This window comes from Botryllus schlosseri, chromosome 4, assembly GCF_051294905.1.
Source record: "Botryllus schlosseri isolate E-star chromosome 4, Bs_hap1, whole genome shotgun sequence".
Taxonomy (NCBI): domain Eukaryota; kingdom Metazoa; phylum Chordata; class Ascidiacea; order Stolidobranchia; family Styelidae; genus Botryllus; species Botryllus schlosseri.
The window spans coordinates 15382011-15407744 of NC_137239.1; the positions used below are offsets into that span (position 1 = coordinate 15382011).

Genomic DNA, 25734 nt, shown 5'->3' on the forward strand with positions numbered 1-25734 from the left:
CTATATACCTTGTCGAAAATCAATACGTCCTATGGGTTTGACATCTGCTGAAGAAATTGGTATTCGCTGTAGCAAATGGCAGAGGTGGTCAGTAACGAACTACTTCTACTTTTTCGAAGTACTCAAGTAGTTTTCCTCTACTTGTGGTACTCACATCTGGAGAAGTGAACTCTGACTTTTTTCAGTTTCAGAGCTGTTTTAGCATACCAACTTTCGAAACTTTCTGGACTAAAGTCATTAAGTACATGTTCCGCTTTTAGAAGTAGCAATTGTATTTCACTTTCAATTCCCAGTATCATATACTTTCATTGAGTTCTAATTAATATCAGTTCCTTTGTCTGGATAACATACATGTTGAGGCATAAAAGCAAGTGAAGTAATACCTTCAATTTCCGGAAATATAGCTACACAATGTGGCATTTCTTGATCCATCATATTTTCCAATAACGTTTACTAATCGCGCAAAGTGTTTACACCGTATCCTAAACAACTTCTTCGTATTGCTCTTCGACTAAACTAAGGGACTTTTATTATGGGGAAGGGCGCCACACCATGATATTTTCTAAAACGTGCTGTTGGAGTAAACAGAGGATTAGTATCGCATTCCCATTTCAATCCTATTATTTTCATCGCATGATGCGGACGAATGCTTATGCTGTCGAAAATTGGATACCTTCTGGTATGCATCAATATGAATCAAGCTCGGCACCTTTCGCATATCTCAATTTGCACCTTTTGACAGTCCATGTGAACGAATTACGATCGTTTTCACAACTACTTACCTACTTGAGTAGATTTAAAGTCAGTCAATTCTACTTCTACTTCAAATAGTTTTAAGTTGCTTATGGAAGAAGTAGCCTACTTCTAATCGTACTTGAGTAGATATTTTCGTCGCTACTTCTACTTCTACTTGAGTAGCTTTCTTGACTACTTTGACCACCTCTGGTAAATTGGCAGTCACTGATGAGATTTTGGTGAAAGAAAACTGATTGTTTCACTTGAGCCGTTCGAGCTGATATCAAATCACAGTGCATTCCCATAACCATGATAATGGTTAACGTCTGTAGCCTCCACCAAGCTTGGCTCGTCTTATACTATACCAGGGGCCCCGCAATCGCGGCCGCCAATCTGATTAGTGATTTTGGAAGAAATAGAAATGAAGCATTTCGAAATGTTAAAAATTGATTTCAGTTTCAAATTATTGTTGTTGGCTCAGGGTAAGCTATTCACCTGTGGCCAGCAACCCCATTCCATACTAACTAAAACGGCTTCGGCGATGGTAACAGCATTCCATCGATGGACAGTGGACAGTCAGCGGATATCAATAAACAAGCAAATTGCCTTGATGTGAAATGGCACAGACACTGCCAAGACTGCCACGCTTAGAAAACGGCATAGGACGTCCCCACATGATCAATCATTAGGATGAGATTGTGTTTCAGCTAGTATGTAGTCAAGAAAGTTACTCAAGTAGAATATAGAAGTGGCGACGCAAAAATCTACTCAAGTACGAGTAGAAGTACTTCCTCCATAAGCCACCTAAAACTACTTCAAGTAGAAGTAGAATTGACTCTCTTCAAATCTACTCAGGTAAGTAACTAGTTTTGAAAACGGTCGTAATTCGTTTGCATGGACTGTCAACCCTGCAAATTGAGCTATACGGAAGGTGTCGGGAGTTTGATTCGTATTGATGCATCCCAGGAGAGGAGGTATCAATTTTCGACAGAACAAGCATCCGTCCGCATCATGGGATGCAAATTAGAGTACTGATACGAAAATGTGATACTAACCCTTTGTTTACTCGAACACCCCGTTTTAGAAAATATCATGACATAGCGGTCTACCCCGTATTATAAGGCCTCTAGTTTAGGCGAAGAGCAATACGAAGAAGTTGTAACGAATACGGTTTCAACATATTGCGCGATTTAGTATAGGCCTACGTTAATAAAAATATGATGGATCGTGAAATTACCATAGCATAGCTTTACGGTCGAAAAATAGTGGCATTACTACACTCGCTTTTATACTTCAACATGTATGTTCTGCAGACAAAAGAACTGAAAGTAATTAATTAAAACTCAAAGTATGATTCTCGGAATTGAAAGAGAAATACAAATACCACGTTAAAAAGCGAAAAATATATTTCACGTCTTTTGTCCAGAAAGTTTCAAAGGTGGTCGGTTGAAACAGGTGTCACTTAAAAAAATGCCGGAGATCACTTTTCCAGATCAGCACACGTCACGGGCTGCTAGATTACGATATGATAGGTAATTGCCAGATTGCGAAACGGTAGTTTCAAGCATTATGGTGTGGTGGGCTATATTTACTGTGATGAAATATTTGATATGGTCGACAATGCCGTATGAGCGGAACCACGCAATTCGGTACCTAAATTATATTCACCGATATATTTGCAGAAACAGATTTGTCACTCCATAAGTACTGTGCGCAAAGCGCAACAAAAGTTCTGGGCTTTACTTGACTTTTATGAAAGTTAAATGTTGCTACTCCGTGAAAACCGCCCCGAAATTCCTCAGGCTATCCTTCTTATTGGAGGAATAAACTACTTCTACTTGACAAACTGAAAATAGCGAAAAGTAAGTAAGTAGATCACAAAAGATTACGAAGTAGAAGTAGCGAAAATCAGATATACTTGAGTAAGTACCAGAAGTAGGGAAAACTACTTGAGTACTTCTAAAAAGTTAGAAGAACTTCGTTAGTGACCACCTTTGCTAGTAACATGTCTGGTTAGCCCCAATATCGATTCAGCAGTCGCTTTAAAACGTTACCGGGTATCGTCCACAGCACATAGTTCAAAATAAAATGACGTTTATGATCATGATATTGCTTGTTGTATTTGAACTACTTTAATAAAATATGACTTCTGTTGTGGGGATCAGGAGCATCGCCCATGTTAGTCAGCACGGAGTTGTACCAACGTAAAGTATTAAAAACTAGACTGTTGTTCGCAGTCTCCAAGCTACTATGCTACCAGGCCATTATTAATATTCTTTATTCACAGTAAAACTGGTAGATACACACATAATCCGGGGAGCAACCTGCCCCCAAAGGAAAATGGCGAGATTGGAGTAAATTTTTAAAATTTCAGTAATACATTCAAATTGTTATTCCTATGCAATACACGGAGAAGTCAGATTACAGAATTGCAGCAGATGAAGAATTGGCAAGGGTTACAGAGCATAGGTAGAGATGATTGAAGATGAAGAATCGAAATTACAGAAATTATGCTGTGATTCACAAGTGTAATTTAGTCCAGTGGTACATTCAAGGCCTTCCGAAGAATGTGCACAGTGCCCAATAATGTGATCTTCTGGATCATGTCGAATCGAACGTTACCCGGAATTTGTTGGATATGCCTCATGAGTTTTTTTGCTCACGACCCCTGTATTAATATTATTCTTTATTCACAGTAAAACTGGTAGATACACACATAATCCGGGGAGCAACCTGCCCCCAAAGGAAAATGGCGAGATTGGAGTAAATTTTTAAAATTTCAGTAATACATTCAAATTGTTATTCCTATGCAATACACGGAGAAGTCAGATTACAGAATTGCAGCAGATGAAGAATTGGCAAGGGTTACAGAGCAGAGGTAGAGATGATTGAAGATGAAGAATCGAAATTACAGAAATTATGCTGTGATTCACAAGCGTAATTTTAGTCCAGTGGTGCATTCAAGGCCTTCCGAAGAATGTGCACAGTGCCCAATAATGTGATCTTTTGGATCATGTCGAATCGAACGTTACCCGGAATTTGTTGGATATGTCTCATGAGCTTTTTGCTCACGACCCCTGTAGCACCAATGACTATCGGTACAATGTTTATTTTGCATCGCCACATTTTCTCACATTCCATTTTGAGGTCTGCGTACTTGGAGTATTTTTCTGATTCTTTTTGCAGTAGGTTGTGATCAGCTGGGACAGCCAGTTCAATGAATAGGCATTCTCTTTTCTTTTTTAGTTTGACGATTATATCCGGGCGGTTGCTCCTGATTTCGCGGTCAGTTATAACTGGTACATCCCACAGAATTTTTACTTGTTCGTTTTCTGTCACTGGTGCTGGGCTGTAATCGTACCAATTTTTTGTCGAAGTGGTGATGTTAAAATGTTTGCATAATTCAAGATGAATGTAGTGACCAATCCTATTGTGTCTCCATGTGTATTCGGTAGCTGCAAGTGCACCACAGCCGGACATGAGATGTGCTACAGTTTCATTTTGGTTGTGGCACATTCTGCATTTGCCGTCCGTGTTTTGCTTCAGAATTCTTTTGCGATAGTATTTTGTAGGAAGCGATTGGTCTTGTGCTGCGAAAATGAATCCTTCGCTTGCCGGTTTCAGGCCAGAGCTGGATAGCCAGGTCCATGAAAGCTCGTCTACATGGGGCTGTGAAGTTAACTTCTTGTGCTGTCCATGAAAAGGCATCGACTCCCATATCGTTTCTCTCATTTTCAGCGTTGCATTTTTGTATCGGACTCGTGCTGCTTTTGCTATTGTTGTGGGTTTAGCAACAGTGTTTTCTGCAGTGTACAGGTTAGCTGTTTCCAAGTTGACTTCTCTGGCGTACTTGTCGTGACGATAGCTCAGAGATTTTGTTTTGCGCTGTTTGTCTTCCTGTGCAATGAGTTTGCAGTAAATGTTATCGCTGTTGTTGATGTACTGTGACAAGCCGATGATTTCTGTTTTGAAGGTTTGTTCAATTTCTTGTAGTCCTCGACCACCTTTTTTTCTGGGGATGTACAGTCTTTGTGTATCAGATTTTGGGTGATGCATGTGGTGCATTGTCATCAGTTTTCTCGTCTTTGTGTCCAATTTTTTAATTTCATCTTTACGCCAGTTCACCACACCAAAGCTATATCTCAAGACAGGCACTGCAAGACTGTTTATGGCATTGATTTTGTTTTTGGAATTGAGTTCAGTTTTGAGAATTGACTTGAGCCTGCTGATGTATTCTTTTTTTAGACTTGATTTCATTGCAGCATGTTTAATGTTGTCGCTTTCACTGATCCCTAGATAATTATAGTGATCTTCGGCATTCAATTCTGTTATGGTTTCGTCCATTTTGAAGTTCATGTCGCCAGTGCTGGTGGCTCTTCCGCGTCGTATGGTAAGTTTTGAGCATTTATCCAAGCCAAATTTCATTTTTATATCTTCCGAAAACTCATGAACAATTTTCATTTGGTTATTCAGGTCCGTGTCGGATTTCGCATACAGTTTCAGATCATCCATGAACAAAAGGTGATGAATCTTTTGACCTTCAGAATTTGCTGCTTTTTTCATCACGTATCCTGTTTCATTTTTTCTCAGCAACTCACTGAGTGGAGCTAAGCTGAGGCAGAATAGAAGTGGTGAGAATGAGTCGCCTTGGAAGATACCATTGCATATCTGAATTGTACAGGTTTCTGTTTCACCTTGGTCATGTTTGATCAACAGTTTTGTATGCCAATTTTTCATTGAATTTTCAATAAATCTGATGATGATCGGATTCATTTTGTACATACGCATTGTTTTCAGTATCCACGTGTGAGGGACTGAATCGAAAGCTTTTTTGTAGTCTATCCATGCCATGCTGAGGTTAGTGTGTCTCCTCTTGCAGTTTTCAAGAATGGTTTTGTCAAGGAGCAGGTGGTCCTTACAGCCAAGGGCGCCTTCCTTGCATCCTTTCTGCTCAGGCGGTAGAAGATTTTCTAGGTGTTTGTAGCTTCGTTTTGCCAGGATTTTGGTCAGTGTTTTGTACATGGTTGTCAGGCATGTTATTGGCCTGTAGTTCTTGGGGTCCCTGGTGTTTTCATTAATATTATTATTATTATTATTATTATAGGACACGACAGTGGTGCTTTTAGCCAGGTTAAGGCTCTGTGCACCACGACATTGCAATTACACGGACAGTACAATGAATTTCATTTTTCGGGTCTTTGACGTTCTTCCACTCTCTCACGCTCGCTTTATCATCGTTTCCTTGCTGCACTTTTTCATTCTTCTTGCACTCTCTCAGTCTCGTTCAGGCACGCTTCATCAGTTGCTCATCGTTTCTGTTGCTACCGAATTACAGCACGGCTCACTGTAGATGGGCTTTTCAAGTCACTGCTTAGCAGTGAGGTCGGCGATGAGGAGCCTATAGAACCTCCGACACATAGTAATTAGTCCGAACCGTGATTCGAACCACCACCATTGGTGTAGCAGGCCATTATTCGTCACAATAGCTACTATGACTGTACGGTGTAAGTAAGGCGACGGCGACTTGGCACTAGATTTCCCTGTGCGAGAGGGATATTCTCGATAACTCGCTGCAAAATGCCTAGGACAAAGAGGCATTTTCAGCAAAACAATAAATTAGATTATAATTATAAATATATCATAGGAACATTTCACAAATTTTATCAGAATTTAGAATTGAAGCATAAGACAATTTCGCAAATTAGATTAGAATTAGAATTAGAGCATAGAAACATTTCACAATTTAGACTAGAATTAGATTACTGGCATTTCCCTCTAATTTAGTTGAAATTAGACAACTAGAATTGTCTAGTTGTCCAAGTCTGGTTATAAATGACGCATTGGCGAGAGAATTGGGCATTACAACCGCTATCACAAGATCTTGACTGATTGTAGCGAGGTAGAGTTGTAATGTGTGAGAAATGCTAATGCTAATACCTTTGTCTCTTTATATAATTTTGTTGACTCTCTCTCCATATTACTGCATGTAATGCGTTCGCACACTATAGTTGTACAAATCATCATGAGTCTTTCTTGTGTTAAGTTCTGTGATCGATGATTAGGCAACCTAAACAGCTCTCTTTTGACATTTTTGAAAGTGTCCTCGGAGGACGCCCTCTTTTTGAGATTTCGGCCTCTTTAAGAGAATTATGGGTAAATATTTGGCAAACTTCGACTGGGAAACAGTAAATCAGCACTGAAGTAGCGCCCTGGCGGCTATTTCTGGAGCTGAGCCGGAAAGTTGAACTTTTTTTAATCAACCGACCACGAAGTGGGAAAATAATTAACCATTTTTCAGGATTTGTTTTTCAAGTCTGGAAATTTTGAAAAAGTGTCCGCTTTTCGTATTTCCGAAATATGGAACCCTACGAAACAGGCCTATTTTATTACTGACCATCTCTGGTAAATACTACCATATTCTACTGCGGTTACACGTATTTGTCGAACGGTCTGAAATAACCCATGTGTGAGGTTCATTACATGGTGAGGCGTTCATACTGTAATCGTTTCGTTCAGTCACCGATGGAAAAGTTTGCAACCAAGATATTTCCAACTTAGGGATTCTCTTGCTGACACTGCATATTTGCCAGTGTTTCTAAAGTGGGAGAGCAGCGTGATTTACTCAAGCGGTGGTGTGAAACCGATATGTCGGGTGCGTTATTTAGCTCGGTTAAGTCTTGTCAGTGATAAAATTTCAGAGGGTGTCGGTACTCCATTAACGAATATCCAATTTCGCTATAACGTACATCTATAATATGATGATTGATGATATAGCAATTTCGAAAAGTTTAATCTCGATGAATAAAGGAAACATACTTGCAGTTGTGCAACCGACACTAACATGTCTTCTCTCTCATCATTGATGACCTTGAAGATATAATGCAGTTAGTTTTCTGATTTAATAACAGCGCACTCAGATCAGGTGCACAAGGCACAAGAATTTAGCAATAAATCGCTATTAAATCCCTTACTCATATGTGCAGGATCGTAACCAATTGGGGGGCCCGAGCTCGAAGAGGACCCAAGATTATTTCGTGAATTAACATAAATCACAGAGTATTTTTTTGAAAATTTATGCAATTTTTTTTATTTTTTTTTTCGCGCTGGTCGCGATTTATTTGTTGTCATACATCTTGATTATTGGCCACCCTTCCTCCGACAATAAATACGCATGAATTATATAGAAAAGGGCACTTCGGCGTCGGCCATTACCACCCGACGACGCACCAAGACATATGAAGTTACAGGTCATGTAACATTTGGCTCCGAGAAGTGGACCAGAACGATCAGCAGTGAGAAGACATTGGCCGAAAAGGACTGACCCTGTGCTGACCGAAACCTTCGATATTTATGCATGTATGTTTAATTGTCCATATGCGCCTAAATGGCTGTCGCCAAATGTTCCTGTCCTGGTGATCTGAGCCCAACAAGACAAATGCTTACCCGCAGGGAACATTATTTGCCAGTGAAGAAATATCAATTTGAAATCGTTTACGGCTAGTACGTTTTGGCGATTTCAATATCCTTTGACATAGCAGATAGGAGGTCACGAAATAGCATCATGTAACGAAGTCATTATACCAACAGGTACGCCTGAAGATGTTTAATTATTCATTATGGGTACTACCTTTTCCAACACAGCTCACTCAGCTCTACCGGTAAATCTGATTACGTGAGCAGAGAGAGGATAAAATTTGATAGCAATATATATGCAATTTCCGATCATATTGACCGATTCAATCATGAATTATATAATTTTGTCGCGCTTCGCTCACTAAACGGACACCCAATGTAGATGATAAGTAGCGGCAAATTGCGTATAGCGTGATGTCGGTCTGGGGGGCGAATCCCCTCAGAAGTAAAATTGGTCTAAACCAACATTTCTTTTTTCAAGTATAATTACAGTGAGTCGGGGTTAATAAAGTTGCAGCTGTTCAGTTTGAAGCCCTCCACCAGGACAACCAACACATTTCTGTGTGTGGAAACGCTAGGTATTTCGCTGACACAAAATGCTGTCGAAACTGTGTGACAGAAATTTAGTTACTTGCAGTCATTCTCCAAAAATATTCCAGCGATATGCAATAGTGTCGAATCTCTGAATTTATTTTTTAATAACTTTGCGCTTATGTCCCAAAATATGTATTTTGAATGTCATGCATTGATTCCATTCATTTATTGTGTTCATGTGTTTCAGTTCCACTCTTTTCTGTCAGAAAACAACACTAAACTGTATGCCTGAGGCAAATATCGGCACTCTGAAGAGGTATTATGCCCAAGAAAATGCTTGTTTGATTAACAGCATTCGAGACCTATGTCAATAAAGAGGGATAAAAAGTGGGTTACTCTTATTTTAAGGAAGTAAAAATGATGAGGATATCTACACTTTATGCATATGATTCAATATCCCATGAGCACACTTTCAACGTGTTGACAGTGAGACAGTGACAACTATTGGAATTCTTCTTTTTCGGTTTTCTGAGTTTGTCATTTTGGGACATAGCGCGGTTTTGTTTTCCAGTGACGATATATCTCGAGCAGTGACGGAATTAGTTCTACGTCCGATGCAACCTTATATTAAATTTATGTTCCGCTGCGCAAGACTGTTCTTGGGCACCGAAGACTATATCCGAAAATATTTGGGCATCCTGGTAATCATGGGCGGAATAAGGGGCTCAAGCACACCAGACAAAATAGACATAAGATCTGATGAAATTTTCCAACGAGTTAACTATATAACAGGTGTCGTGGACCTTTTTCGTGAAAAGAACCATACTGACTCCATATTTTAAATAGTACATTCCCAGAGAAGTCATCGTTATCAATGCAGATTGGTGACGTCATAGTGACACGAAATCGAAGATCAGTAAACGTGATTGGTCGTGTGGGCCATATTTCCTCTGGGAAAACTGATATGTGGGGCGATTTTTTTGACATGTCAAAATAAGTCAAAATTTTGTTAAAATCGTAACGTTAGGTCAAAATATTGCCAAAGTTGTTTACGCAGTCAAAATGTTTTTGCCACATGCATTTCGTTTGTATCGTGAATCGTTTAAACTGTCACCTATCATTTGACATTTGACAGCTTTTAGCCTACTTTATCGCTCTACCATTGTAGACTGCTCAGTGCTCATTCTTAATCCTAAACGGTCAGACGAAAGAAATAGGTTGATATGGTGTCATGCGCAACGTACCGCAATATCCTAACTGAAGCAAGACTGCAAAGGACAAAAAACTCAAAATATCGAATTATAAGGTCAAAATCATCCGTTTTGTAGTTAAAAAAAATCGCCCTACAACTACAGTGATATGATGTTATAGGCCTAGTACCCACACTATAATCGAGCAGGACGGTCGACATTTGAGTATTAGACGCAGGTAATGAAAAATTCAGTCGAGCATAGACATTTTGGCTTAGCTGCTGGGTTCGGGAACCTAGCTACACATTTATATTGGTATTTGCATGAGAGAAATATGATAATTTGGAAGCTTAAGACAATTGAAATATGTGTTTTAAAGCAAAACCAACAATCGAAGAAAGCAATAGTACAGTGCGAATCTAATGGTTATTCTCAATAACATGCTTTTTGCAGCCTAGAGGCTTTCCAAACACGTGAGAAAGCAGCATATACCTCAGTTGCTTTGCTATCAGTCGCACAATGTTCAATCACTTCCGCCAAAACGAGATAACAATTTTAACGACGGAGAATGTGTTGTTAATAAATTGTTAACTTGCCTAAAAAATTTGCACACCAAAATTGGTTCAATTCCAACCAGTAGAAGTCTAGTCAAAGCCAATAGAAATGTCGGCCAATGGTCTTCACGCGACAAATTTCCTCGTATCGCCACGATCAAACGTCGTGTTTCGGTCATGCCTTTAAAGTAGGGTGACCATACGTCGTCTTTTAAGAGGATTTGTCCTCTTTTTTGTCTTTTTCGAAAGCGTCCTCGGAGGACGCCCTTTTGTCCTCTTTTCTGAGATTTTTTCCTCTTTTTGAGAATCGACTGAGATGCCGTAAATCAGCACTGAAGTATCGCTCAGACGGGTATTTAGGGAGCTGAGCCGGAGATGACCTTATGTTTAAGGAAAGAACTGTATTTTGGTCGCTGAGCGAGAAAGTTGACTTTTTTAGTCAACCGACCACGAAGTGCGAAAAAATCACCATTTTCAGGATTTTCCACCGGTTTGCAAGTCTGAAAATGCTGAAAAAGTGTCCTCTTTTCGGATTTCCAAAATATGGTAACCCTACTTAAAAGAGAGTGATGCATTTTCCGTGCGCTTCCACCTTGGAAGAAGTCTGCCATAACGTTTCGGTAAGGACATCACAAATTAATGAAAAAAACTACGACACTGATTGGCTGAAAATTAGCGCTGGTGTGAGAGAGAGAGAGTCTTCATTTTCATCCAACCAAAATAAATAACGAACGGCAGCGATGGCGGGACAGAAAATATGCATGCAGAGTATTCGGTATTAGATAGGAATGATCGATAAGACCGTGAAGGTCATCTAGTTTGATCACACCAGCATCAAACATGTACAAGTGAGTCTGAACAGTCGGGCTGTAAAAAGTGTTTAGTTAAAAAGTAAAATAGAAGAAAAATTAAACGATGGTAGCAAATGATCAATGATCCGATGGTATCAAATGATCCGTCATTAGGCAATCATTGCTTTCCTCTGATTGCTTCTGTTGCAAGTTACATTGTCGCCATTGTCTTGTCATTCTATCCTTTTATGTTCTGCTGTATGTTGTGTTCTGTTGTATGTTGCTTAAAGCCACCTTGGTTACATTTGCTTCAATAAAGCTTCAGTTAGTTATGTCAACGCGATAGTCAGTTTACGCTACCTGTGGCTATTGTGGAGTCACATGTCATTATGAAGTTGTTATCATGAGAAAGGCAACTGACAGCAACAATAGGCAGTAACTGCAATGATCTCGTACTTCAGCACCATTGGAGTGCCCGAATGTCTCGTAAAAGCAATAATTGTGATCAAGAGCGGATGCCATATAACCTTTTTGTTGATAGACTCCGGTTTAGTTGAAAGCTGCATAAGTACTGCGTACGCCAACGAAATTCACTTACGATCTACTCCGTGCTCTACTACTGTTACATTTGCTTCTAAATCACATTTCCGCAAAATTTAAGAACTCTACAGACCGGATATTCTAGTAAACGAAACGAAATACACCGAATTTCCTCTTGAAGGGATGAGAGATTTATACGCATATGTGGTGCTTGGTTTCCATTTCATGATCTTGCATAAACGAGTCATTTTCAATATGAATGGAAATAAGGAAACCTTGGAACTCGCTCGAGATTAGGAATACAGCATACGCGGTGTTGCTCAAGCATGCGTCGAAGCACCGCAAATTTTCATATTCATGACATCGAATTGAAAACTTATCGCTACTAAATCCAGAAGGTACAGCGAATCCGATCTACAATTCATTAAAGCTGAAGTTTCTGAACTTGATAAGGAAGGCATCATCGAGCCATCCTCGTCGCCTTGACGAGCACAGGTTCTTGTCGTCAATGACGGTCGACACAAAAAGCGCAACGTCATAGACTTCTCTCAGACGATCAACAGGTACACTTTACTAGACACGTATCCTTTACTAAGGATCGATGATCAAGTCAACAACATCATTCGTTTCAAAGTTTTCAGTACCTTAGATATGAAGTCTGCGTATTATCAAGTTGCGCTATCATCTGATGATCGTCCATATATGGCATTCGAAGCTGGTGGAAATATTTATTAATACCGCCGATAGCCATTTGGGGTGACCAACGGAGTTTCATCATTTCAAAGAATAATCAACAACGTCATGAAAGACAACAAGCTCATCGGGACCTTCCCATATCTGGATAATATTACTGTTTTGCGGCATGGATAAAGACGACCATGATAGAAATCTGAACGCTTTTTGAAATGCTGCTGAACGGTTTAATCTCGCTTTCAATCATTCGAAGTTGACCATCGGTTCAAATAGACTTGCTTGGTTATTGCGTGTAACACGGCGTGATCATACCGGACCCAGAAAGACTAAAGCCGTTAATCGATTTACTGCCACCTCGTACCATCGTGTTTTCCCGTTGCTAAAAACGCTATTTTATTTGACTTGTAAATCAGCCCCTCCCCTACGTTGGTCTTGGACCCCCAATAGGGTGACAAACCAGACCCCTCCGTCAGTTTGGTCCTTTTGCCGCGACATTTATTGTACTATTTTGCAGTGTTGGGATGACTCGAGTCATGATGGACTCGAGTCACCTTTTTCGCATGACTTGACTTGACTCGAGTTACTTTGCAAAAGTGACTTTACTTGACTTGACTCGTCGCTTCAGAAATGTAGATTGACTCGTGACTCGGAACAAAGTCAATTTCAAGTCGTCAATATAAGTTAACGGTGTCGACTAAATCACTGTATCATGTGTATATTTGGATTATTTGCGTCACGCCGGTGACACTTGTGAAAGCAAGCATACGTTTCACTGGTCCTCGATTGTTACATCACAAACCATATCAATTTATTTAAACTTCTCGAGGCTTCGTATTCGATCCTCTATTTTGGCTGATAATAACAGACTGCAGCATGTGACTATGCAGTTACTCACGTATTTCATTAGCACTTCCACGAGTGCGTGTACGATACAACACCTTTTTGCATGTATATTTAACATTTATGTTCGTTATTTGATTCAAGATAAATGGCTAATTGATCTGTCTTTCACACAGCTGGCAAAATGTTATGACTTTGAATCATCACTTATAATTCGAAAATACAATTTGACTTGAATTGTGACTTGACTCGTGACTTGACTTGACTTGACTCGTGACTTGACTTGACTTGACTTGAGATGATTCAATCGTATCATCTGATCGGGAAATGGCATATCTGTTGCCAATTTCTTTATGCTCCCTGCTCACGTAATCAGACTTACCAGTACAGCTGAATGAGGTGTCTTGCAAACTGTAGGGCCCGTAAATATTAATTGAACATATTCGGGCGGTATAAAAGCCTCATGACATGATGTTGTTTCGTGACATCCTGTCTGCTATTTCAAAAGATATTGATATCGCCCAAACGTACTAAATTAAAAGACGCACACGATTCACATTGGTATTTCTCCACTGTCCCATTAAAGTGGTATTTCTCCACTGTCCCATTAAATTTTCCTATAGCGGGTAGGCATTTGTCTTTTTCAGATTGCCAAGACAGGGACATTCGGAACATGCCCTTTAGGTGCCTTTGGACAATTACACAGGCATGTATATATATCGAAATTTTCGGTCAGCAAAAGGCCGTCCTTCTCGGCACAGGTTTTCTCGCCGCCGATCGTTCTGGAACACCTCTTGGAGTCGCATGTTACATGGCCCAAAACTGTATATGTCTTGGTGCGTCGTGGCGCGGTAATGACCGACGCCGAAATGCTAATTTGTATAAACCATGCATACTTTTTCTTCGGGGTTAGAGGACCCCATAATCCAGATATTTGGTAACAATATATCGCGCTTATCGCGAATTTTTTAAAGCTTTGCATATATTTCTCCAAAAGAATCTCTTTTATTCTAATTTACGAGATAATTTTGGGATCCCTTCGAGCGTCCCCATCCGATTTGGGGGTTTAGGGCGCGGCAGTTACGGTACTGTATACAGCACTTGGCTCTCACCGATGTAAAATGTGTGAGTTTTTGCGGATCGTGTACATAATATGTGTATGGATGAAACCGTATTGCGAATGTAGAATCCGAGTATTTGTGATGATTACCATATTGGAGCCAAGGACTAGTGTTTTTGAGAACTGGCATAGTATTGTGGGACACAGCATACATTCGCGGATTTTATCTCCTAAGATGTGGAGATCATGCATAGACGATGTGTCATAATAATGATGTTCTCGATCATCAATCACGGATTCATGTTGTTCATGCAATGACTCGCTTCCGGAGTAAGAACGTAGTAGTGGTGGAAGAGCGACGTTTCATTATTCTGAAACGATATGAATGATATTTCAAACAAACTTTGAAATGTGTTCGAAAGACGATAAACATCGTTTGGTTGTTATATCAAAGGCTTGTGTCCGTGGTTTCGTGCTATGCTATCGACGAGATGCAGGGAGTGAGTGTTGCAAGCGGAAATCGCATGCACTTGATTGTAAAGATGTTCATCGAACGCAAATGTCAACCCAACTTTCCCAGCATCTGTCATGGAAAATATTGCAACCAAGATTTGTGTTCAAGAGATAACCGCAATAAATTCTGCATCGCCTGCTGTTCTGACATTTGAAAAGTATAATTCAGGAAAATGAACGCATTGTAACATACCAGACGCAATTTCTTCAAAGTCTTTTCGTTTTCAGCCAACTTTTTAGCATTGTTCTTGATCATTTCTTCTTGTCTGTTGCTCCTCTTCAATAATAAAAGTGGTTTAACCAATCAAATCTTCAAAATTATTACACGGAATATTGGGGTTGAGATAATGCAGGATAGACTGGTCAACCCGCGACCCTTTACCTGGCATCGTGTTGCTCTTAGCCTCGAAGTTTATGTTAGTCAAGTATTTCGACGCCATATATCAACTTATCCCAATCAATAACTTCTAACACCACGCGTATCCCTATATGTTTACTATTCAGTTAATTGACGGAGTGCATGCATTCTGTTCCGTTATTCTCACACGCCATAATGATTGGCATCGATACTACATATATATATATATATATCAATAGTCACCAACACGCAGCTCGCTGGCCGCATGTGACCCGCGAGGCAGTGGCGGCTCGTCCTATAGGGCAACTGGGGCATTGCCCCACCTAAAATTCTGTTCAATAACAATTCGTTACCATTTATAGACGCACCGCAATCTATATATACCGAAATCACAGCGAAAATCGTATTCTTTTTGTCCTTTCGCTTGTAAATGCCCATATATAGCGAAGTCTCTGCGAAAATCGAATTCTCTTCCGTGTTTTCGCTTTGCGAATGCCTAGCCGGGGCATGCCCCGGTAGCGCTCATAACAAGCTTTCACTGTCTATTCTCTCAAAGCCGCGCACAATAAAGAAACAGTGATTTACTCTCTCCTATTCATAAAATCACCGAGCAGGTAGGGCAACATAGCCTGGTTGCCCCGAAGGTGTGATGTAACAATCGTAACTATATCTGAACTCGGTTATCGTCATATGCGTTTAGTCGACCTTTGCTGGTATAGGTCGATTTTGATGGTGTTTCACACCATGATAATTCTTGAAACTTTGTATGTCATGTCGTGATGGTGGTATTTAACACTGTTCCAAGTTTCAGGGTTTCTACTCAAAGTTTAGGGTAGTAATTCCGTTTCCGAAGTTGAGTGTGTGCTGATCCGTCATGTATCGCAAACAGATTTTACTCAAAAGCCGGTATTGGTATCCATTGATTTTGACGATGTTCCATACCGAGATCGGTCATGACACTTGGTACGGTAAGTCTTAATGTTAAAATCGAACGCTGTGACAAGTCTCAAGGTTGGCACTCAATGATTAGGGAAGCAATTTCGTTATCAAGGTCGAGTATGGTATAGATGTGCGCTGATCTGACACTTAGCCTACCTAACGCATTGCGGATTTCACGCAAAAGCCGGTATATCTGTGTTAACGCTAACTGTGTTCCATACTGAGATAGGTGATGAGATGATGATATCATGTAACAGTTTACTAACATCCTCGGTTTGCATTCAAATATTTAGTTTTATTTTATATTCTCCAATGTCAATTTCACCGTGAAATTGTGGCCTTCAGCCATTTGCTTACAATTACAACCCCTGTCAAGCGAGATAGCTGTTTCGTTTTCGATGGCGGCTAACAGCTGATCGCTTGATCAGCCTATTTCTCAGTAAATTTTACGCAAAATTCGGTGTGGGTCTGTTCGTATTAATTTTGACAGTGTACCATACCGAAAACGGTCATGAGGCTACTTTTCGATGATTTCATGTAACAATGTACTAAGTTTTCGGCTTTCATCCACGTATATATTCGGTAATATATTCTCCAAAGGCGATTTTGCAGCAGACATATAGACACTATAGACCAGGGGTGGGCAACATACGGCCCGCGGGCCGGAACCGGCCCGCGACGGCATTTTGTCCGGCCCGCGGACAGATTCCTGTCTTACATGATAATATGGCCCACGGCCCATCAGTCTGCCGATATTTCCCACTACTTGTTTACTACGTCAAATTATTTTAGTGACTGTGTGTTATGACATCCTAGTGTGCGCACTGCGCAGCGTGCGAGAGTGGAGCTTACGGGTAAGTTCGTCGAGGCGAAAAGACTTGCATTGTCAGCATTAACTATGCACTAATCCCTAATGTTGTTTGTGGTAATCATGGTGTTAGTCGTCCACAATGGTCATTTACATCTGGCCGATATTTATTATTTTTCATTCCGTAACCGCCAACTGCTGGTAGCACGGCATACGTCCAGCCAGGCTTTTGTGAGATGACGAGGAGGAGCCTAGATAAATCTCCAACTCTTAGATAGGAATTCTGGAGTCGGACTCGAACCCACAACACATTGGTTTTGTAGCTGTGGATTATACAACTACGCTATCTCGCCACCTACTGAATTTGGGGTATCGGGCTTATCGAACGTCTTAAAATCATAATTTAGGATTGCGCCTTGTGTTGATTGATCAGAGAGAAGCAGACATGGCGGTGCATGTATGACATCGGTTTTCAAGCTGGGGGACGGGAAAGTATCTGAAGGTGGCGCGAAGTCACAGTTAACTGAAAATTTTTCGCGCTCCGCCCGATTTACCTCCAGCTTATGGTGATTACTCTGTCTCTTGTACTAATTTGATATTTGAGAACTCTCTCATCAACAGCCATAACCTTTAATGCCATCAAACTATCCCTTGGGATGGCGAGCATTCTTATTTATCTCTTTAATATTTTGTGATATCATAAGGAAGGGGGCGCGGAATTTTTCACCATCAAAAAGGGAGCGTGTTTAAAAACTTTGAGAACTACTGCTGTATCACAATGCGGTTCTCAACTCCACATTGTCATCGTCATTATCGGCGAGAAATCGCTTCGAAATGACATTGCTGTCGTTAAAATACATTCGTTAAATACGCTTTATTCCTTGAATAATTAAATAAATGGGCGAATAATCTATCGATTCAGCAATCCGGCCCGCCAAGTACCTAATTTCCCTATATCCGGCCCGCCGACTGGAGTAGTTGCACGCCCCTGCTATAGACCGTAAGCCGTATGTGTCGTGTGACAGTCACCAGCCTCAAGGCCAAAATCTCCTATGCTGTACCGGGACCGAATTTCCGAGGCTGCTATTCGTAGTTCTTCAGAATGATGGTGGCCCGCGATCGGATTGGACGTTTCGGAACAACGCTAAGTAAAGAATTGTGAGATGCTTAAATTGATTTCAGTTGCAAGGTAGTGTTTTTGTTGTTTCAAAACAAGCTTTTATCATGTGCCCAACATCGTCAATAGCCGAACGGCTTCGACGATGGCCAAACCATTCCATCGAGGGAGAATCAGCTGCTATGATAGGTCAATGCCTTGACGTACAATGGCCCAGACACTGCCACTTAGAAAACGACTTGGGGCTTCCCCAAAAGATTAAGCTTCATGTGAAAATTGTCTTCCAGGTCTTACTGTGTCTCCATAGTTGAAAAGCATGCATGATCACGATATTTCCACCGTATTTGTATTTCTTTAATAATATATTACTTCGTTTGTGGTAACTATGCCCGTCGATCGTGTTAGAGAGCACAGCGTTGTTCTGCCGTGAAGTTTTAAAAACGTGGCTGCTAAAGTGGTTGACCTATTTTATATATACTCTATATTGCATTCTTGCGGCCTAAGGAGTGTACGAAATTTGGACAGTGGGCCGAGACCAGTTTTGAATTGGCGACCCCTGGTGTAGTTGAACGAAAGATTAATTGAAAATCTCTCAGCTGTATTTCGAATGCGGTGACTTTCTGAGGATAATGAGGGATGACATGATGTTTTACACACTTTAATTTGTCGCTGGCTGGAATCAAATATTCTGATCATTCGAGGGTCACACCAGTCAAAACATTACAAAATATCGCACCTTAACCCATATCTTTGTTTTTCATTGAAATATTATGTTATCAAGCCTATTTATACAAAAGTATATAACAATATATCACGGATAATAATAGGGGTTTGGATTTGGCGGCTGAATACAGTAATATACCGATATAGTATTGACTTTAACAATATTATAAGTCGTTTCATTTCTATGCCCCATTTGATGTAGTTGTATACTGGCTTCAAACCTACGTATGAGTTGTGCGGAATACGAAAGATTTAACTGTGAACGCGGATGTTGAAATTTGGGTCATCAATATTATATCGCGATTCGGTTTCTCTCGACCTTTCCAGTCAGAGCTAACGGAGCACTGCAACAACAGATATTCAAATTATATTTTGAAGTAACAATTATATGCTCAATGTTGCCTGCATACAAGGATTTCGATTTTGGAATACGTGAATAACTTTTTTCTTTCAATTTTTAACTCTGAACACAATACATGAACATTTTGCCTTCTCGGAACTTTATGTCAATGTCAGCGGATTGATCCTAATCGTGATGACATCGTCGCTGTTAGGTGGTTATAATGTAGCCGATGGATATTTGTGGCCTTGAGCGAATATTTAATGGACTCCTATGAACATATTCGACGTTTGAGAAATGTACTGGGTATTACACGCCTTTTTCAATCTGCTCTGGATTGCTTGGCGGGTGGGTTGAAATTATTTGGCGGGCTGGATGCGACCCGTGGGTCCTATGTCTGAAACCCCTTCCCTACACGGTTCAGCCACTGATATACGTTCGTACGTTATCCAATAGGGAAGCATGGTATTACAAAGGCAAATATAATGCAAAATAATTCAAATACCGAAAAACGATACCGTCCTATTGGAATCAATTTTCGGCTCGAAAATCATTTATTACAAAATTAAGGTAACTAGAACTTCAATTACAATTGCATATTCTGATTTTTTCTCGCTCGTCAACGGATTCGATCATAAAAGGCAGAGTGCTGAAATAATGGTCGAGTGGTAGTGCAGGGCGGCTGTTGGTGAAGTCTTTGCTCGAATGTTGTTGCGTGTTGTCGTTATTATGAAAGCTATGCAGGTTTGTCACGGGGGAATGGTATCAGCGCGATGTATCTTTTTTGGTAATATTATATGATCTTCCTCAAATATCAAGTTAGCAAAAACACTCTGAATGCTGTCCAAGCTATCAATCGATCTTTCATCCTCTGAGGTTACCACAGCGGATCTGTTCTTAGTGAACCGCGATTTGGCAAAAGTTTTACATCGTATGACATTCCTGCCTCAACTTTCCAGATGAGCCTCAGTGTTGCTAATGGGCAGAAGGTGTCTATTTTCTACGACAAGGAATGTTACGGTAGGCGCTTCAAGTTGGATAATAGAATAGGGTTACCACTTACCATATTTCTGTGACCCAAAGTCCGGACACTCTTTAGCGCCCATTAGTGGATTTCGAAATGATTTATGAGCACATTGTCTGTCAATATCACGTCACACTAGCAAATATTTGCTTATAGACCAGAGATGGTCACGAACCAGGTTCAGGAGTACGCGGCTGTGCGTTGTGTGACCGGTAACCGAAACCACATTTTTCAGCCCCTTCCCATCAAAATAAACACTGATTTTGGGCCCACCATAGGGTAATCGATGCAACTTCTGGGGGGGCTTGCTATATGCATCTGGTTTCAATCTGCATCTGATCGTTAAATTTTTTGAATGACTTCTGTCAATAATAACATCCAGTGGTTTCCAACCTCTTATGGGCGCGACTCCATCTCCAATTTGAAAATGTTCCGTGGCTCAGATCAAAATTTGACGAGCTGATTACTAAAAGAAGTCAGCACCTTTGCGCACACTTCCTCACGGGCTATTTTGGAAGCTGATTACGATCAACGTCTTCGCGAACCCCAGACTAAAGACAAACGACCCTCACGTTTGGAACCACTATCTTTGAATAAAGCATTTAAAAAGCCTTAACCATCTCTAAGAATATACCGTTCTCCTGTAATTGCGATTACAATTAGGCTTATTTCAGTGAATCAATGTTATTTTTATTTATATTTTATTGGAGTTTTTGCAAGGGTGGTAATAGTCCCATATTAAAAACAATAAATGTGATAGTAAACCACGCGCTGCGCGAAGAAAAATATCATGTAGCATATTTATTTCCAAAAATAATGTTATTATGTTGATTTACGAAAAAAATATGAGCCTACGTCAAGCCTTCAAAATTCCGGATATTTAGGCATATTTTAGAAATTCCTCCAGGACGCATGTTCGAACAGTGAAATTCCGAACATGTCCGGAAAATTCCGGACGTATGGCAACCCTATACTAGAACCACCCAGCTCGCCATCAGGCTATCACAACATCATACATTCTGTATCGCAGAAGATTTGGGACGTTCCATAACATCATATTATTGTAGCAACCGAGTATGAAAATATTGATATACATGATTGTTTATTATGGTCATGAGTGAAGATAACATTCTTACTCAAGATGTATAATACTGAAGATTATACCATCATACCTCCTCCATCTTCGACAACGCCGATTTTTGGTCAAGTATCCGGCTCAAGTTCTTGTTGATGTTCGCAAATTCGTACGTAAGTTCCTTTAATAATAATAATAATAAGAAGAAGAAGAGTAATTGAAGTAAGAGTAATAAGAGTAATTGGAGTATTTGGTTGTATTAAGTATTAAGAAATTAATTAATAATTAATTAATTACTTTAACTTAACCTAACTTCTGAACTGACGCATCACTGCTGTGAATGCCTGCGAAACGATCTGGATATATCGCACCTGGACGTACCCGCCGTGGGACCAAGCGGATGACCCCAGAGGACTCGTCAACTCCGACCACACAGGAACACCAAAGAGAAGATATTTCTCAACATGGCGCCTGTGCAACACCGAACTGTGGCTCACAAAACAGCTCTGCTGCAAAAGAAAAAAAGAAGAGACACAGATGGAGTAAAGAAGAGTATAAAGAAATAATGAGATGTTACTTCTTAGCCAAATTTGAAAACTCGGCAGGAGTAACCGAAGGAACTTTTCAAAAATGGAAAGAGAGAACGAACAACTCTCCAACCATGACTGCCAATACCCTGGCAACAATGAGACGTTGTGTAATAAAAAATAAAAAATTATCTGAACAAGAACTCGCAGAAATCGAGGGAGAAATGTGTAACAAAAACATAGAAAACTCTGAGGCAATGGAACTGCAATTCGGCCAAGATGACCTGAACCCACAACAATCACTTGATGACCCGAACATCGCAGAAGTAGAATTACAAAATACCACCGGGCACCCAAAAGAATCAACAACACCTAACGATGGCGACATAGACACGGAATTAGAATTGGAGATCAAAAATCAAATCATCGACCGCATGAAATCCACATTGAATGTAAATGACAGAGTGCAGTTACCTGACTTACAAATTACAAAGAAACTGAAAACTGATATTGCAGTAGCGAACAAAATTTTGACAGAAACCATACTACCTGCAACTCTAAATGACAAACAAGGAGAAAGACCACAATGTCCCTTGACAACAATCAACAACCTCATTTACAGCACTGCGGCAGTTATCTCAGAAAGGCACTGCAAAATACCAAGAACTGTCAACAAAAAAAGGGGAAGGCATACGCCAGCTTGGCAACGCAGAATTGAAAACAAAATCGCAAAACTAAGGTGTGACGTTGCGATACTCTCAGAACTAAAAAAAAGGAAATGTTTCCCGCAAAGTAAAAAATAAAGTAAAAAGAATAGAACTGGAGCACCAAACCAAACTGCAGTCAACAGAAAAAGTGACAATGTTGCAAGAAGAATTAAAAATGAGAATATGCGCCAAAGCACAACGATTGAAACGATATAAAAAACGAGAAACACAATATCGCCAAAATTTGTTATTTGCTCGCAAACCTGGACAATTTTTTCGAATGATGAAACAAAAGTCAAATCAAAAAATTACCAGCAGCAAAATACCAGCCACTGCAGATGTGGAATCATTTTGGAAGAAAATATGGGAAACCAAAAAATTGCACAACTCAAATGCAAATTGGATACAAGACCTCCACACTGACCATCTACAAACACCAGAACAACAATGGTCAGAAATCACAAAACAAGAAATCAAAGAGGCCCTAAAGAGTTCACTGAACTGGAAAGCAGCTGGTCCTGACCAGATCAAAAACTTTTGGCTAAAAAAACTAACTGCAACACATAATTACCTAGCGGTGACCTACAATGAGCTTTTATCCTCAACCAGCTCGCACGAGATCCCAGCCTGGTTCACACAAGGGATCACCTATCTTATTCCAAAAAATGAAAACACCAGAGACCCCAAGAACTACAGGCCAATAACATGCCTGACAACCATGTACAAAACACTGACCAAAATCCTGGCAAAACGAAGCTACAAACACCTAGAAAATCTTCTACCGCCTGAGCAGAAAGGATGCAAGGAAGGCGCCCTTGGCTGTAAGGACCACCTGCTCCTTGACAAAACCATTCTTGAAAACTGCAAGAGGAGACACACTAACCTCAGCATGGCATGGATAGATTACAAAAAAGCTTTCGATTCAGTCCCTCACACGTGGATACTGAAAACAATGCGTATGTACAAAATGAATCCGATCATCATCAGATTTATTGAAAATTCAATGAAAAATTGGCATACAAAACTGTTGATCAAACATGACCAAGGTGAAACAGAAACCTGTACAATTCAGATATGCAATGGTATCTTCCAAGGCGACTCATTCTCACCACTTCTATTCTGCCTCAGCTTAGCTCCACTCAGTGAGTTGCTGAGAAAAAATGAAACAGGATACGTGATGAAAAAAGCAGCAAATTCTGAAGGTCAAAAGATTCATCACCTTTTGTTCATGGATGATCTGAAACTGTATGCGAAATCCGACACGGACCTGAATAACCAAATGAAAATTGTTCATGAGTTTTCGGAAGATATAAAAATGAAATTTGGCTTGGATAAATGCTCAAAACTTACCATACGACGCGGAAGAGCCACCAGCACTGGCGACATGAACTTCAAAATGGACGAAACCATAACAGAATTGAATGCCGAAGATCACTATAAATATCTAGGGATCTGTGAAAGCGACAACATTAAACATGCTGCAATGAAATCAAGTCTAAAAAAAGAATACATCAGCAGGCTCAAGTCAATTCTCAAAACTGAACTCAATTCCAAAAACAAAATCAATGCCATAAACAGTCTTGCAGTGCCTGTCTTGAGATATAGCTTTGGTGTGGTGAACTGGCGTAAAGATGAAATTAAAAAATTGGACACAAAGACGAGAAAACTGATGACAATGCACCACATGCATCACCCAAAATCTGATACACAAAGACTGTACATCCCCAGAAAAAAAGGTGGTCGAGGACTACAAGAAATTGAACAAACCTTCAAAACAGAAATCATCGGCTTGTCACAGTACATCAACAACAGCGATAACATTTACTGCAAACTCATTGCACAGGAAGACAAACAGCGCAAAACAAAATCTCTGAGCTATCGTCACGACAAGTACGCCAGAGAAGTCAACTTGGAAACAGCTAACCTGTACACTGCAGAAAACACTGTTGCTAAACCCACAACAATAGCAAAAGCAGCACGAGTCCGATACAAAAATGCAACGCTGAAAATGAGAGAAACGATATGGGAGTCGATGCCTCTTCATGGACAGCACAAGAAGTTAACTTCACAGCCCCATGTAGACGAGCTTTCATGGACCTGGCTATCCAGCTCTGGCCTGAAACCGGCAAGCGAAGGATCCATTTTCGCTGCACAAGACCAATCGCTTCCTACAAAATACTATCGCAAAAGAATTCTGAAGCAAAACACGGACGGCAAATGCAGAATGTGCCACAACCAAAATGAAACTGTAGCACATCTCATGTCCGGCTGTGGTGCACTTGCAGCTACCGAATACACATGGAGACACAATAGGATTGGTCACTACATTCATCTTGAATTATGCAAACATTTTAACATCACCACTTCGACAAAAAATTGGTACGATTACAGCCCAGCACCAGTGACAGAAAACGAACAAGTAAAAATTCTGTGGGATGTACCAGTTATAACTGACCGCGAAATCAGGAGCAACCGCCCGGATATAATCGTCAAACTAAAAAAGAAAAGAGAATGCTTATTCATTGAACTGGCTGTCCCAGCTGATCACAACCTACTGCAAAAAGAATCAGAAAAATACTCCAAATACGCAGACCTCAAAATGGAATGTGAGAAAATGTGGCGATGCAAAATAAACATTGTACCGATAGTCATTGGTGCTACAGGGGTCGTGAGCAAAAAACTCATGAGACATATCCAACAAATTCCGGGTAACGTTCGATTCGACATGATCCAAAAGATCACATTATTGGGCACTGTGCACATTCTTCGGAAGGCCTTGAATGCACCACTGGACTAAAATTACGCTTGTGAATCACAGCATAATTTCTGTAATTTCGATTCTTCATCTTCAATCATCTCTACCTCTGCTCTGTAACCCTTGCCAATTCTTCATCTGCTGCAATTCTGTAATCTGACTTCTCCGTGTATTGCATAGGAATAACAATTTGAATGTATTATTGAAATTTTAAAAATTTACTCCAATCTCGCCATTATCCTTTGGGGGCAGGTTGCTCCCCGGATTATGTGTGTATCTACCAGTTTTACTGTGAATAAAGAATATAATAAGATAAGAGAATAAGAGATATAGCTTTGGTGTGGTGAACTGGCGTAAAGATGAAATTAAAAAATTGGACACAAAGACGAGAAAACTGATGACAATGCACCACATGCATCACCCAAAATCTGATACACAAAGACTGTACATCCCCAGAAAAAAAGGTGGTCGAGGACTACAAGAAATTGAACAAACCTT

General features: G+C 40.2%; 1 protein-coding gene and 1 long non-coding RNA gene across 2 annotated transcripts in view; one reads left to right on the plus strand and one right to left on the minus strand.

The window, feature by feature from the left end:
- LOC145438227 (uncharacterized) overlaps window positions 1-25734 on the minus strand; it is a 442041-nt gene that overhangs the window by 184497 nt on the left and 231810 nt on the right. The window lies entirely within an intron of this gene.
- LOC145437113 (uncharacterized) lies at window positions 5277-25334 on the plus strand. The gene is made up of 2 exons (XM_080314281.1): window positions 5277-5416; window positions 23651-25334. The coding sequence occupies exon 2, from the start codon at window positions 23659-23661 to the stop codon at window positions 25276-25278; it is 1620 nt and encodes a 539-aa protein (XP_080170407.1). The 5' UTR covers window positions 5277-5416; window positions 23651-23658; the 3' UTR covers window positions 25279-25334.

What these genes read in the sequence shown, in the direction of transcription:
- LOC145437113 (XM_080314281.1), top strand. Translation starts at nt 23,659, where the DNA reads ATGAAAAAAGCAGCAAATTCTGAAGGTCAAAAGATTCATCACCTTTTG.